The sequence below is a fragment of the Eschrichtius robustus genome, chromosome 5, assembly GCF_028021215.1.
Source record: "Eschrichtius robustus isolate mEscRob2 chromosome 5, mEscRob2.pri, whole genome shotgun sequence".
Lineage (NCBI taxonomy): Eukaryota > Metazoa > Chordata > Mammalia > Artiodactyla > Eschrichtiidae > Eschrichtius > Eschrichtius robustus.
This window is the reverse complement of record NC_090828.1, coordinates 38,460,009-38,476,430: the sequence shown is the minus strand read 5'-3', so window position 1 is coordinate 38,476,430 and position 16,422 is coordinate 38,460,009. Positions and strand designations below refer to the sequence as shown.

Sequence of the window (16,422 nt, the reverse complement as noted above, 5' to 3'; positions counted from 1 at the left end):
TACGATGCTCCGGTTCAAAGAGAAAAACTAAGTATCAGGCCAAGATGGGAAAGAAAGTCAAAGTAGAACTCAGAATCTCTGAATCACTTCAGAAATGATTCATGCATTTCAAAATAAAATTTCTCCTTTATTGTTATAAAATAAGACCGCTTATAAAGAAAGGATCTTAAAACCTTTAGCAGGAAACTTAGGATTTGGCTGTCTCGGTCAAATAAGAAGCATCGCTCTGATTTCATCAGGTCTACATCAAGGAAGATCAAGAAATAAAGATGTCAGATAACACTAAACTTAACAATGCATAAATTACAGGAAAGGGAAGACCAATTCCAGTTAATTTGCTACATTTATTTGAGCAGTCATAAAATTAATGGAACATGTTTGTATTAGCTATTTCTAATTTAGCTGTTAGCTGGCATCTCCTACCCAGTTATCTCAGAATAAATGAGGTCAGAATAAATTGTAGAGAGCCATCAGAGGTGAGGAAAGGGTTTCTGCACCATTAGAATATCAGTTTTTTAAGTTTTCCCCTTGGCATTGGGGGACATGGCTGTCCCTTTCCATATCCAGGCTTTTCTAGAGCCTTCCCTTAGGCCATATGGTAAAAAACACTGTGGTTAAGGTGATGGGGTCAGAACCTTTGGGTTTCAGTTCTAGCTTTGCCATGTGCTAGCTATTTGATCTTTGGCAAGTACATAATGGTTCCCTCACCTGGAAAATAAAGATAATAACAGTGTCAATCTTATAGAACAATTGTAAGGACTAATTGAGATAATGCGCATAAACTGCTAAATAGAACATCTGACCCATGGTTAAGCCTTCACCATACGTGTTAGTGATATTTTTGCCCTTGCAATTATTATTAGCTTAGTTGGATAACCAGCAGTCTGTGAGTTTTGAAGTGGTAATCAGATTGTACTTCCTTAAAATCAGGTGTGTGATTCCTTAAATCCCAAGAATGAAGTGTGATCAACTAGCATTTCTGTTCTCTCTCTATATTTCAAAATGCTTTACAATACTTATCTCTCAACTCTCCCAGGGAAGGTGGGATTGGTTTAGTTTTGCCCACCAAGTGGGCGAGACAAAAAATTTGATGATTTTCGATCATCAAATGATTTTATGATTCTTACTCAACTGATCAAACCAAACCCTAAAATAAACTTATTAATTTTATCTATGCCATTCCAAGTATTTATCACGCACCCTTAAGTTACAGGCACTTGGGATAACTGACAACAATGAGGCCTGGTCCTTGCTGTTTACGACCTACAGACATTTTCAGTGGTTTCTTTTGTATCAAGTCCAAACACTCTAACGTGGCTTACAACGCCCTTTCTGGATCTGACTGTCGCTTAATCTCTGTGACCTTCTGTCCATTCCTCCTGGAAGAGCCAGGCTCTGCCCAGCCCTAGGTTTTCACATGCAGGGCCCCCCTGAAACCCTTAACCATTCTCTCCTGCTTCTCACAGTGTTTCTCAAACTAGTCAGTGCATCTCTGGGGGTTGCTGGAAATATCTTTGGGCTTTTAAGACGTCTCTGTGGCAGTTTTTTAATTGTCTTTTCCTTTTGATGGTAATCTAAAACAGCTGGCATCAAAGCATATTTCAGCTCATCTGACGGACCACCATATCACCACACACCTCTGCCAAATTTCAGCGCCCACATTTGTACTTAGGATCACAGCTGTGCTGGGTAGTCCGACTTTAATTGGCAGGGGCTAATGAGAAAAGAAGGTGGACTTAATAGAAAATGAAATGTCTGAGTCTAGGGAGGGCCAATGATAATGTAGCACACTGAGCCTCCTGGATGCACGGAATTTGGCAGTAGTCTGAGTAAAGGTCTCTGCGCCGTGTGACGGGTCCACTGCCCACCACTTTAAGTCACTGCAAAATCTCCACTCCCATGGTGTGTACTGGATCCTAAAGACTCAGCACCTTAGCCACCAGGACCATCATCCCATGCAAAATGTGAAGTATCACATCATCCACTACGAAGAAGGGCAGCAAGCCTCCTGCCCAGGATCCAGACGGCCGAGGATGGAGTCCCATTTCCGCCCACTAGTTCTGTGACCTCAGGTAGGTAACTGAACCTCTCTGTGCCTCCTTTGCTTCACCTGTAAGATGGGCATAATCATAGCACTTACCCCATGGGGTTGTTGTGACAGTTTAATGTAACCTCTCAGAGTGGGGCGTAGCATAGGTAAGCACTCATGAGTGTTTGTTACTATTGTTGTCCCGTGCAGTTAATGTGAACATTGGTGGTTCCTGTTTGCATGTATTCTGTAATTTTTTTTTGATTTATTGCTATATTAGAGTCAAAAGCCTAAGGAGTTTCTATCTAGTCTTACATTTATACATATTCAAACATTATAATAAAAATAATCTAAGTCGATGCTTGGGATCTGAAAGACTTTCAATGACATAACTAATCACTACTTGTCCTACAGGTTAACATTCCTCTTCCTGGAAGCTTTGCTGGCCCTGCTATCTCCCAGATATGTTTTCCTGTATCCCAGTGGCACCTGGCGACTGTCCTGGCATCATACTTAGCATGTGTGATTGTCATTGCCTGTTTAATTCTTTCCCCCACCTCCGTAGGCTATAAATTCCTTGGCAGGGAGCTCCGTGACCCCAGAACCTGACACAGTGGGTGACACTTAACAAGTTATCAACAGATATTTAGCGAATATAAGAATGTCAGAACCAGTTACCTGTAAAACTACAATACTGCTAATTCTGCTGCAGTTGAGGCAGAAAAAGCAGTGAGAGCATAATTGGTAAGATGGAAGACAAATTAAAATCCTAGAGACAAGCACCCCAAACCTAACAAAGTTAAAGAAGAAAAAACCCAATGGCTCCGATACCACGTAAGTTGCATAAGCACCGAGTCACACTGCAGAAACTTCTCTGACTTAAAGTTCAGAGAAGCAAAAAAGAATACAAAGAACATTCAAACAAGGCCTGAGAATAAGATGCAAATAAATTCATCAGAAAGTAATGACCATAAAACTTGTCATAAAGAGATCTTTAAAAATACATTGGCCATATTGCTTATGAATGAAAATGGGTTATTTTCATAAATGCTCTTTGTTCACTTATTTACAGAAGGAAAGGCCTGTTTTTCTCCTCTCTAAGGAGCTATCCTACATAAATCTACAAGGAGCCCAGAGAACAGTGACTTTCTGGGGAGTCTTTAGCAAATTTAATCTTCTCCAACTCTCCTCCCCCGCACTTGGATATTTTTTCCTTAGATGACTTCCCTTTCCACACACTATACACACTCAGACACACACACACACACACACACAAATTGCTGCTTTAATGAACCACTGTTACTGAAGGGAGCATGTCTTAACACCAGATAATGCTGTGACAGAAGAAAGCATACGTATGTGGCTCTTTGAGGCTGGGACAATGTTTCCCTTGTCATTGTCCCCAGGACACAGCATGGTCAATGGAAGGAAAGGCTACTTGAACAACAATGTCATTCCTAAGGCATTTTTGCCACAAAGTTTGTATTCGCATAAATTGAAGGGAAAATAATTACGAGGAAATAGACTTTGTGTCTATTGAGTTAAATGTGTTTTTTTCAGAAATTTTACGTATTGGGCCCAGTTGATCTTTATTCCTCAAACGAGTTCAAATCTGAAAGAAAATCAGAAATTCGTGGTTCTTTGGCTAAAACTCCCCAAATAACCCAGAGTTGAAAGAAAAACATCACTGAAAATATTAACATATCACAGGTGAAGCTGGTTTGTGCCTAATATTTTATTTCTGCTTAACTGACACTGAGCATTTAAAATCTCTGGCTTTGGGTAGCCACGGCCTGCTTGGGAACTCTAGAATCTGGTGAAAGCCTCCTGAATCCTAGTACAAGGCTCTTTCTAGGAAACTGAGCTGCTTCTTTTTCTTCAAGTTTTTTTTTTTTTTTTTTTTTAATGTGGACCATTTTTAAAGTCTTTACTGAATTTGTTACAACATTGCTTCTGTTTTATGTTTTGGGTTTGTGGCCAGGAGCCATGTGGGATCTTAGCTCCCCCACCAGGGATAGAACCCGCACTCCCTGCATTGGAAGGCAAAGTCTTAACCACTGGACCACCAGGGAGGTCCCGAACTGCTTCTTTTGATTTGCAACCTCCCAGTCAAAAAGGTCCTTTGGCTTGAAGCAGATTCCTTTCTCTTCTGAGACAACCCACTGTTCTTGCTATTTGTCAGCATGCCCCCTCCTCTGTCCACCCTCAGTCTTGTCCTTAGCCCGAGCCCTCATCTTTTCTTCTCTGGACATTTGCAAGAGGCTGCAAAGTGTTTCTAGCCTGGACCACCTCCAGTCTGTCTGGACTGCTATGAGAGCGATCTTTCTTACACACAAATGGGAGCATTAGACACAACCTACCCTACACCCACTTATAATTCTTTAACAGCTTCCAAATGCCTCAGGATGCAATCTAACTCCTTAGCAAGACATTCGAGGTCCTCTGAAATGTGGTTCTTCCTGCCTTTCCACCTCATCTCTTTCCACTCCCCCTAACATGTTAGATAACCCGGCCTTGGGAATCTGCTTTCAACATATTCACATGTTTGTGCCTTTGTAAATACTGTTCCCTCTTCCTGGAATGTCCTTCTTTGCTTCCCCTTCTTTTTTATCTCACACAATTCTGTCCACCTGGCAAACTCCTACCCATCCTTCTTCTTGCTGAAATGTCACCTCTTCTGCGGAACCCAGAGATAGTCAGTGTTGCCCTATCCAAACCTCCATCATAACACATCTCATGATGCTGCAGTCACGTTTGCTCTTGATCTTATCTCCACCACTGGACTGGGAGCCCAGAGGGCCACTGGAACCCACCATGCCCTCCCTGGACCATTTAAATTTTGGCTCATTCTCCACCAAGATTTTCAATTCTGTTGCACAACCCTTGACAAATAAATTAGAATTCCTAACGTAACACTGCCCTCATATTTTGCCTTTCCTAAAGATTCAGTTATTGTTACCCCCAGTCTCTGTAATAAGGCCAAACTATTTAAGCATTTAAGGCCCTCTTTAATTTGGTTCTCCTGCCTATTATGAAGTAATAAAACGATAGTTAGCATTTATTGATAGCTTACTATGTGCCAGGCACTGTTCAAAGAGCTTTTAACGTGGATTATCTTGTTGAATAACCTTAGCAGATGTATTTACATAACTCATACTCACACGGATCTTAACATATACCAGAGAGCTTTAATGGTGATTAAGTCCTTTAATCTTCATAACAAACCTATGGTAGGTACCATTATTACTCCCATTTTTCAAATGAGGAAATCAAAGCACAGACAGATTGAGCAACAGCCTCAAGGTCACACAGCTCACAAGTGAGGTAGCTTGGACTGGAGCCCAGCTAGTGCCCAAGAAAGCCTGGGTCCCCCGCACTGATATAACAATGCCTCTGGGCAGAGCGGAGCGTGGCACTGTCACAGGCCTGCCAGGCCAAGCTCCTCCCGGAGCTGGGTCTGTTCCTGCTTGCCTCCCTGCTTGGGATGTCTGCCACTCTCTGCTCTACTCACATAATTGTCATCCTTCAAAGACTACCTAAAACTCACCTTTTCCTTGAAAACTGTGGCCACCTTTGAGCTCTATCCTTCCTGTCTACACTCTATGGCATATACTGTCTACACCAAACATTTTGCCATTAAAGTCCTGTTTCATTTTGAACTTTATTCAATACTATCTTGCATGGTTCTTTGTCTGAAGTGGGCCTTGGGCCTCCAACAAAATTATGAGCTCCTGGAAGGTACCAACCAGTTAACTTACTTCTGAAATTTCCCACAGCACCTAACATTGCAACAGACTCATATAGATGCGTTATATATTCCTGTTGAATTAAAGTACAAAATGAAGTCAGGTCCCCCCTTCCCAATGTAGCGTATTTACCCAATTGCACCGTATAAGCGTATCATTAATATGGGTCATTAATACATGCAAAACAGCACCCTGAATAAATTCTGAGTTTGCCCAATTATGTTTTATTTTTCCTGCTTAACTAACACTGCACATTGGAAAAAACAGAAGAATATTAAAAAGCAGAGTTAGGAATAAAGTTCAAGTTTCCTTAATTAAAACCACTGAAACAGGCCTCTTTCTGATACAGCTGAAAAATAAAACTGGTTCTTCCTCGCATTAAAAGTCACTTAATTTAGTTCAAATTTAATCTGTGTTTAGCATAATGGTGCAGATCTACCTTAACCTGGATAAATGGGAACTATCTACGGCATGGCAGAATCCCTTTGGCAGTATTCCCACATGTGGAAATTATTCCACCATATTTTTGCAGTAACCTACTTGGCTGTGTCAGCTCCACTGGTTATTAAGGTGTTAATCAAAAGTTCATGACCGTATCTTGCAGCCACATGGAGAGGAGTGTTGCCATCCTTATCCACACAGTCAATTTCACCTCCTGAAAGAGACATTTTAATACAGAATTACATAAGGATTCAGGTTGACTCAGATACTACATTTTATGCTAGTCACTCACGTTGACCAAATGTTGGTTTCGTTTCTACTCTGTGCATCTCTGCTCTCAAGGACAAGAATGCTTTTTAAGGGGACAAGTTACCATCTGAAGTAGTAGTATTATTAAATCTGCATGGAGGGAAGTCTATTAGAAATGCTTTTAGCTAGAAACAATAAACGCTGGAAAGGGTGTGGTGAAAAGAGAACCCTCTCCTACACTGCTGGTGGGAATGTAAATTGATACAACCACTCTGGAAAATATTACGGAGGTTCCTTAAAAAACTAAAAATAGAACTACCATATGACCCAGCAATCCCACTACTGGGCATATACCCTGAGAAAACCATAATTCAAAAAGAGACATGCACCACACAATGTTCATTGCAGCACTATTTACAATAGCCAGGACATGGAACCAACCTAAATGTCCATCGACAGACGAATGGATAAAGAAGATGTGGCACATATAGACAATGGAATATTACTCAGCCATAAAAAGAAACGAAATTGAGTTATTTGTAGTGAGGTGGATGGACCTAGAGTCTGTCATACAGAGTGAAGTAAGTCAGAAAGAGAAAAACAAATACTGTATGCTAACACATATATATGGAATCTAAAAAAAAAAAAAAAAAAAAAAATGGTACTGATGAACCTAGTTGCAGGGCAGGAATAAAGAGGCAGACATAGAAAATGGACTTGATGACATGGGGTGGGAGGGCTAAGTGAGAGTAGCGTCAACATATATACACTACCAAATGTAAAATCAATAGCTAGTGGGAAGCAGCCGCATAGCACAGGGAGATCAGCTTCGTGCTTTGTGACCACCTAGAGGGATGGGATAGGGAGGATGGGAGGGAGGCTCAAGAGGGAGGGGATATGGGGACATGCGTATGCATATGGCTGATTTGCTTTGCTGTGCAACAGAAACTAACACGGTATTGTGAAGCTACTATACTCCAATAAAGATCTATTTAAAAAAAAAAAGATACATGCAACAACAACAACAACAAAAAGAAATGCTTTTAAAAAACCTTTCCACGTTGTCTTATTTAAGCTTCTAAAATCTTACAACTAGATTCCCTCTCTGAATAAATAATGTAATCAAATTCCACAAAATGTAACTCTGAAGACACATTCAATTTTAGTTTTACTTGCTTAATTAAAGACCTATGTAAATAAACCTTACGCTAAAGCGTAAGAACCAGAAGGAATAGAGTGTTCAGGAAAAGATTTAATGTAGTTTGATTATCTAAATGATGATGAGTAAAATGAGTAAAAGCATGAACCATAAACTGAAAAATCTATATTTATTAAAGCTATAACATTAACCATCACTTTAGTAACACAGGAAACATCTTATTTTATTTTGTCTTCTCTTTCCCCTAATTTTTATTTTATTACATTTCTTTCTTTCCCTCCCCTTTTCATATATATATGAAAAGTTATATATAATATGAAAGATAGTCTATTCATTTACTTGAAGAACCATTTAGAAATAAGTCAGACATCATGACATTTCACCCCTAAGAACAAAGACAGTCTCCCACATAACCATAATTTCATCATCATATCCAAGAAATATAACATTGATACCATAATTTTATATAAGTGCATATTCGAATTTCTCCAATTGTTCCCCCAAATGTGCTTTATAACTGTTTTTTTTAAATCCAGGATCCAATCAAAGATTCTGATAGCATCTGGTTGTCATGTCTCTTTAGTTTCCTTTCATCTAAAACAATCCTCCTGCCTTTTATGTATGTATATATTTATCTCTCATGTCATTGATATTTTTGGAGACCACGCGAGGAGTCATGTAGGATATACTGCATTCTGGAATTGTCTGATTATTTCCTCATTATTAGATGCAGGCTAAACATTTTGGCAAGAATACCCCAGAGTTGAATTGCACTTCCCATCACATCTCCACAGCACACACATAAGGTCAAGTTATTCCATTACTGGGTGATGCAAATTTTGATTACTTGCAATAGGTACAGAGTGTCAGTTTGGGAACATGAAAAAGTAAGTTCTGGAGATGGGTAGTGGTGATGGCTGCACAACAATGTGAATGTACTTATTAGTGCCACTTAAACATAGGTTAAATGGTAAATTTTATGTACCACAATAAAAAAAAAAAGAGGCTTGATTATCAGTAAGAAAATATCAGTAAGCTGATATTTTAAAACTAAAATACATAATTTTAAGCTACTAATACTATAAGGTTTAGTTTGTATATCTAAACTACACATACACATTTATATCTTCCAGAATAAGAAATACAAGAGATGATTGCCAGCACTCTCCACTGTACAAATGTCTTTTCGCCTTTTGTAATTAACAAGGAATTTGTGGGTGATACTTACATACTGTGCAAATACTCTATTTCCCAACAAAGTTTCCCATAATGATTTTAGCATATACAGGGAGTACTTCGTTCAAAAGTTATCTGAATTCTTTATTCTGTGTGCTTATATTATCAATTTGATACACAGGTTCATTTGATTTTGTTTTCAAAATGTTTACCAGCTTTGATTTAATTTTATTTTATTAATATGTAACACACGTTTCAAAAGTCAAAAATTCTACACTTTTAAAATGTCCCACTCTCATTTCTATCCCTTTCACTTCACCCTCAACCACATGCTATAGTAATTAATCATTTTCATTAGTTTTGGTTTATGCTGTGTTTCTCTTTGCAAAAACAAGCACATAGAATCTTTTATACCATGCTTTTTTTTTTGTTTGTTTTCCACTTAACAACATACCCTGGAATTCACTCCTAGAGATCCCTTCTTGGAAATCTTCCTCATTTTTGTATAGCTTAATTATTTTTCATTGCATGGATGTATTAGTTAAGTACACCAGTCTGTTATGGATGAGCATTTAGGTGGTAAAAATCATTTTGCTAATATCAGGAATGCTGCAGTGAATAACCTCATTTTGCAAGTGTTTTGTATTTGTTGGGTCTATCTTCAGAATAAATTCCTAGAAAGGGGATTTCTAGGTTAAAGAAATGAGTATGTGGTTTTGTTAGATTTTGCCACGTTTCCCTCTTCAGGTGCTGTGCAATTTTGCACTCACACAAGCAATGTATGAGAGTGCCTTTTCTCCCCAGCCTTGTCAAGCTTTTGAATATATACCACGTAATGAGTGAGAACTGGTATCTCACTGTAGTCTTTTCGTTTCTCTTGTTAAGGAAGTTGAGAATCTTTTAATATATTAAAGGGCCATTTGTTTATCTTTTTCTACGAACCATTTTTTCATGACTTTTGCCCATTTTTCTAAGAGTGTGTGTGTGTGTGTGTGTGAGAGAGATCTTTTATTCCTTAATTTTTAAAGTTTCTTAGAATATTTGGGAGATTGCCCATTTATCAGTAATACATGTTGCAAATATTTTTGGCCTAGATTTTCATTTGTCTTTGGTGTTCTACCCTGAAAAAAATTTCTTTTCGTAATTTATGTCTTTTATTGTATCTAGATTTTGCATTGTAGTTAAAAAGGCTTTCCCCACATCCTAGCAATAAGGAAACTGACATATGTGAAAATATTTGCTACATGCATTAGTGATAATTGGGTAAGCTTCCAAGTAGTTTAAGAGTCCTTGAAAATCATGAAATAAGGAGAAATCAAGGAGAGGGAGGAACGGGGAGTGACTGCTAACTAGGATAAAGATTTTGGAGGGGTGTGATGAAAATGTTCTGGAATTAGATAACGGTGATGGTTGTAAAGCCTTGTGAAAATACTGAAATCCACTGAACTGTACACTTTAAAATGGTGACTTTTATAGTATATGAATTATATCCCAGTCAAAAAGCAAGGGCCTGAAGAAAGCAGGAAAAGGGGAGGGAGTAAAGGACAGGGAAGCACACCAAGGAGAAAAATCGCATAGTGTGTACTCTTGCTTATGTAAGCCCACACGCACTTATGCTTTTAATAAAAGAAAGCACCTAGGGCCTTCCCTGGTGGCGCAGTGGTTGAGAGTCTGCCTGCCAATGCAGGGGGCACGGGTTCGGGCCCTGGTCTGGGAAGATCCCACATGCCGCGGAGCAACTAGGCCCGTGAGCCACAACTACTGAGCCTGCGCGTCTGGAGCCTGTGCTCTGCAACAAGAGAGGCCGCAATAGTGAGAGGCCCGCGCACCGCGATGAAGAGTGGCCCCCGCTTGCCACAACTAGAGAAAGCCCTCGCACAGAAACGAAGACCCAACACAGCCATAAATAAATAAATAAATAAATACTACATTCCTTTAAAGAAAGCACCTAGGATATTGGGGCATCGAAATTATTCTAAGGTTTTATTTCCTGACTATCCTGCTCATAAACAAATCTCTGCATCATTATGGAAAGCAGTAAGTTACTGAATTGTCAGCTCATGCTCTTAGATAGCAGGTATTTTACAATAGGTCAAATCTTAAGCTTTACTTTCATCATCAATTATATTGAACTAAAGTAAGCTGATATTTTAAAACTAAAATACATAATTTTAAGATACTAATACTATAATGTTTAGTTTGTATATCTAAACTACACATACACAATTATATATTCCAGAATAAGAAATACAAAATCCTGAGAAATGTGAATATTATATAAATGGCTTAGATCAATCTAAAAAGATATTAAGCATTTACTTTAAATAATATTTATTGCTGAGAAAGTAATTTTCTCACTCTAGAAAATTTAGAAGATGCAGTAAAATACAAAGAAGAAAAGAGAAGTCATCTATAAATTCACTGATTATCCGAGATAATCAGTATTAATATTCTGGATATTTTGTTCCAGTTGTTTGTATGCGTGTATGCATTTGTGTGTGAAGACATTTCCCATGGTTGAGATCATAGGGTAGAAAGAGTTTTGTATCCCGATCTCCCCCTTAATATTACATCACAAACACTTCCCATGTCATTAATTAGTTTCATTAATGCAACTGTAAATGACTACATGATATCAGTATTTAGAGAATTCACTCAACAAGTCCCCAATTACTAGGCATTTAGGCTATGCCCAAATTTTGCCATTAGGAAAAACACAGGAATGAACATAATTATACATAATCTTTATCCACATTTCAGATGATCTCCTTCAGCAATATTTCTACAAGAAGAACTACTAGATCACAAGTAGGAATGTTTTTAAGGCTCTTGATGGACACTGGCAAATTGCTTTTGAGAAAGGCTGTGCCCATTTGCACACCCATCAGAGGTATACTTGAGCACCAAAAGGAAGCCATTGAGAGCCTTTTCAGATCTGAGGAAAGAGCATTAACTTCCAGGCCAAGACACTATTTCTTATAATATGACCATTATAAAATCTTCACGATAATATCTGTATGGTCCTTCATTCTAATGAATCCTAACTATGACCACCAACTCCCTAAGATTTATTTCCAACAAACAATATATTTTCTAGCCAGGTGTACTGGTACAACAGAGTTAATGAACGAGAATCCCTCTTAAAAAGTGAAATAATTACAAATATGTGTGAGCTTTGTAGAAGGGGAAGATGTTAAGGACAAAAAAAAAAAAAAAAACTCCAATTAGTACATATGTTTACACAGGATTTAAGGTGCTTCACTCTGCAGCCAAGACTTTGGCATGTAGAGTTTAGCTGCTGCCAGTAAATTTGCACATTTGGAGTTTGCAACTTAATAGCTGTTTACAAAAAGGTAATGCCTTTTTAACTTTGTGACAGAGAAATATAAATGGCAACTTGAATACAAATGTTGATCTTTCCTCATATCTTTGTGTCTGTGGCACAGTAGTGATTTTTAAAATCAGTTGTTCAAATAAATGGACTACGATCATTTCTGTAAAAGTAATAATTATGTATCTTTATCTATACATTCTTAAATACACAGAAAAATCTGGAAGTTTCACCAAACTGTCAATAGAAATTCTTGGGATGGGGTTAGGGAGACACATTGATGGGGGTCATGGGGGAATCGCTTTAATAATTTTTTTTTTTTAAGAATTTCATTTATTTATTTATTTATGGCTGTGTTTGGTCTTCGTTTCTGTGCGAGGGCTTTCTCTAGTTGTGGCAAGTGGGGGCCACTCTTCATCGCGGTACACGGGCCTCTCACTATTGCGGCCTCTCTTGTTGTGGAGCACAGGCTCCAGACGCGCAGGCTCAGCAGTTGTGGCACACGGGCTTAGTTGCTCCATGGCATGTGGGATCTTCCCAGACCAGGGCTCGAACCCGTGTCCCCTGCATTAGCAGGCAGATTCTCAACCACTGCGCCACCAGAGAAGCCCCAATAAGGTAATTTTATTCTACAGTGAGCATGTACTAACTTTACAATCAAGAAAAATTAAAATAAAATTAGTTATGGAAAACTTCTAGGGACTCAAGAAATAGTTCACAGTAATCTAAATGTAGAAGTATCCAATTTAGATCATTTTTATGCCTTGGGGACAGGCAGCCACCTGGTCTCCATGGATACCTCAGAGCAATCCAGGGTACATGTATCCATGTGAGAGCTGCCCACAGTGGTCAGCCTGAGAGGTCCACCCACCGAGCTGATCCAGGGAAATGTGGGAGACAGATCCCCAGACTTCAAAGAAGTCTTTGTCCTGGACAAACACTACATTGCTCATGTCCTTCCCAGACAAGAGTAGGAGCTCCATGTTTACCAGCCTCGAATATGCCAAAAATTGGATAGGAAAAGAGAAGAGGGAAAAATACTGGAAAGGATGGAATAGAGGGTCTGAGCTGATAAAGTTTCTTGTTGTTACTGTCATTTCATAAGTCAATTTAAAACTGTAAAAATATGGGTAATTACCTTTAATTTTCATTTAAAATATACTTCTGGAAAACATCATAACTTAGTAGAAAAATAAAAGAGACTATTTGTTATTTGTTATTCAGAAATATGTTTTATATTAAAGTAGGACCTCTAGATGAATGAATTTCTATCTTATAGTCACTCCCCAAGCCTTTCCATTTTCATTTGCTTGGAATGCAAATTAAATATCTTTTAAAAAAATTTTATTGGACTATAGTTGATTTACTATATTGTGTTAGTTTCAGGTGTACAGCAAAATGAATCAGTTCTACATATACATATACCCACTCTTTTTTAGATTCTTTTCTCATATAAGCCGTTACAGAGTATTGAGTAGAGTTCCCTGTGCTATACAGCAGGTCTTTATTAGTTATCTTTTTTTTTAGCAAATTAAATATCTTTACTATTCATTTGAAGGTTGCAAGTTAAATGCTGGTTATCGATCACTGATTATTATTGAGGAAAATAAATATCCATGAGTTTAGACATATGCAGAGCACGTCAGAAGGGATGATTTATGCAGCATTATCTAGGCATTCATCTGAAATTAGTTTTTCATTGCACAAGCAAGAATAGTTATCTTATTAAGTTGCCTCAGAAAGTCTGTGAGCCCAAAGGTCAAAAACCTCACAATGAATCATCCTAACCTATCACTTCACTCTTCCTTTTCAAACTTTTATTTTTAAAGCTTCTGTGAAAAAAAACATCACTTTGAACTTTTGTAACCTGCTGGACAGCATCTGAGGCAGCTGCCTGTGCAAAAGGCCAGAACAAATGCCTTCTGATATCAGATTGTGTCTTCGTTTACTTCTTTCCCTCTCTGGCTCTGACAACACAGCTTCAGACAACAAACAACGTGATTGAACCGCAGAGGTAGTCTTTGCTTATTAACTTAAAGAAGAAAAGAGTCTTTTGGGTTTTTTCTTCAACAATCACCTTACCAAAGCTGAATGCTTCTGGGAAAAAAAGTTATTATAAAGAATTAATAACCCTGACTAGAGAGCAGTCAGAGAAGCAGAGAAATGCTGCACAAAGTCCAAACATCAGAGCCATTTAACAAAACAAATAAATAAACATCAAGAATGTTCCTCAGCAGGTCTTAAGAGCCAAGTGATGTCCCCATGGGGGACGGGCATTCCAGGTCCTGTCGTGTGGTTACCCACTCTGGAGGACAGACACCAGGCCCTGGGGGTGTGAGCCTCCAGGCTTTTCCCAGAAAGAAACCAACAAACAGGAGGAAAGAAAAGAGCTTCCTGTTCTTGTCCCTAAGGGCATTTTTAAAAAAAAGTCGAATGGAAGAACTCGCAGTTCTCACATCTGCAATGAATGCAAAGAACTGTCGGCTGAGAGAAGAGAATGCCAAATCATCCTTTTACAGGGATAAATAACTCTCTGCCAAATGCAAGCTACTCATAGAGTAAATAGAATTCAAGCTAAAAAACATTTTAACCTGTCATTGTTCATACAGAGAAGAGTAGTTGAGAGTTCAGTCTCCAGTGTTAGACTTCCTGGGTTCTAATCTCTGTTCCTCAACATACGTGCCATGTATCCCAGCATAAGTGACAACCTCTCTGCCTCAGTTTCCCTATCTTTGAAATGGAGATAATAATAGCACCTCTTTCTCATGGGGTGGTTGGAAGGATTTATGTGGCGTGCTTAGCCAAGTGCCTGGCACAACGTGAAGAACGCTCAACCAATGTTAGCTTTATCATTACATATAAGTTATGTATTATAGCCGCTATATCCTCAGCATTATAGGACCCAGGATCCCACTCAACCCACAAGCAAGATGCCAGGCCAGCCAAGAATGAGATAGGCTCTGAGACAAGCTCCTTGATCACAGAGGACAAGACATAAGGTCTCTTTCAGGGGTCGTCCCAACTCAAAAGTCTAGCAAGAATGTCCAGAGAGGGCATGGAAGTCTTCAAGTCCACAGGGATGGTTTTTAGAGAGGTCAAAGCAGCCAGCAGCACCCCCAAGACTGTTGTAAGCACACTAGCATGACACAGGTCTGGCCCGCAGGGATGGACCTGTAGGAAGGCAGTGCTTACAAGGTGAAAAACTGCTCTTTCTCTGATCTGGTCACTAGTGCTTGAAATTGCTCTAACAGGGAACAATGCTTTTTTTTTTTTTTTTAAAGAAATTCACGTTCATTCATTCATTCATTCATTCATTCATTCATTCATTCATTCATTTATTTATTTATTTATTTATTTATTTATTTATTTATGGCTGTGTTGGGACTTCGTTTCTGTGCGAGGGCTTTCTCTAGTTGTGGCAAGTGGGGACCACTCTTCATCGCGGTGCGCGGGCCTCTCACCATCGCGGCCTCTCTTGTTGCGGAGCACAGGCTCCAGACGCGCAGGCTCAGTAATTGTGGCTCACGGGCCCAGTTGCTCCGTGGCATGTGGGATCTTCCCAGACCAGGGCTCGAACCCGTGTCCCCTGCATTGGCAGGCAGATTCTCAACCACTGCGCCACCACAGAAGCCCGGAACAATGCTTTTTAATGCCACAGAGCTAAGGCCTGGTGATTATGTTCACATTAAATTTTTTAAAATGGATACCAAATAGCTCCCTAGTTCTGTTTATTTTTAAGGCAGTGGACACTGTTTCTGAAAAACAGTTGAGAAATACAGTGGGATGAGGAAAGCGTGCAGAGGAGAGATGCTAGGGTCCCTCCCCACCTCCCCTTGTTTACTTCAAGCAAAGCAAAACAATTAAAGTGGCCTTTCAATAAAGTGAATGACAAAGGCATATCACATATTTCAAACTAGAATTAATGGGTGTTGTGCAGTTCATTTTCATTTACCTGCATTTGCTCACTGGAAATTTGTTGGGATTTCTTTTCTTCTATAGTTTCACTGAAATGCTTATAAATTTCCTGTGCTTTGCTGCAGATATTTTGCTTCCTCAGCATAATTTCCCTGGCTGGTCTTCCATCCAAATGTCAAATGACTTTTTAGTTTTATGACTTCAGTGCCTAAGACATAACTTAGTACCACTAACAATTCAAGTGTATGTCATCCAGTATTCTTACAGATGAGAAAAAGATAGGTCTAAAAAAATTGACTAATGCCAGAATTCTGAGAACTAGAAATGTGGGTCAACTAAAGATAGTTTAGGAACTGCTGGATTCACCTGGAATGTC

The 16,422-nt window shown here is 38.9% G+C and overlaps 1 protein-coding gene across 7 annotated transcripts in view; it reads right to left on the bottom strand.

Annotated features, from left to right (window-relative positions):
- The window catches only part of ANKRD44 (ankyrin repeat domain 44), a 329,081-nt gene that overhangs the window by 98,975 nt on the left and 213,684 nt on the right, over positions 1-16,422 (bottom strand). For all 7 annotated transcript variants that reach the window (XM_068544732.1, XM_068544730.1, XM_068544733.1 and 4 more), the window contains one exon: positions 6,316-6,430. In XM_068544732.1, the coding sequence (XP_068400833.1) occupies positions 6,316-6,430 (115 nt within the window). The remainder of the gene's footprint in view (positions 1-6,315; positions 6,431-16,422) is intronic.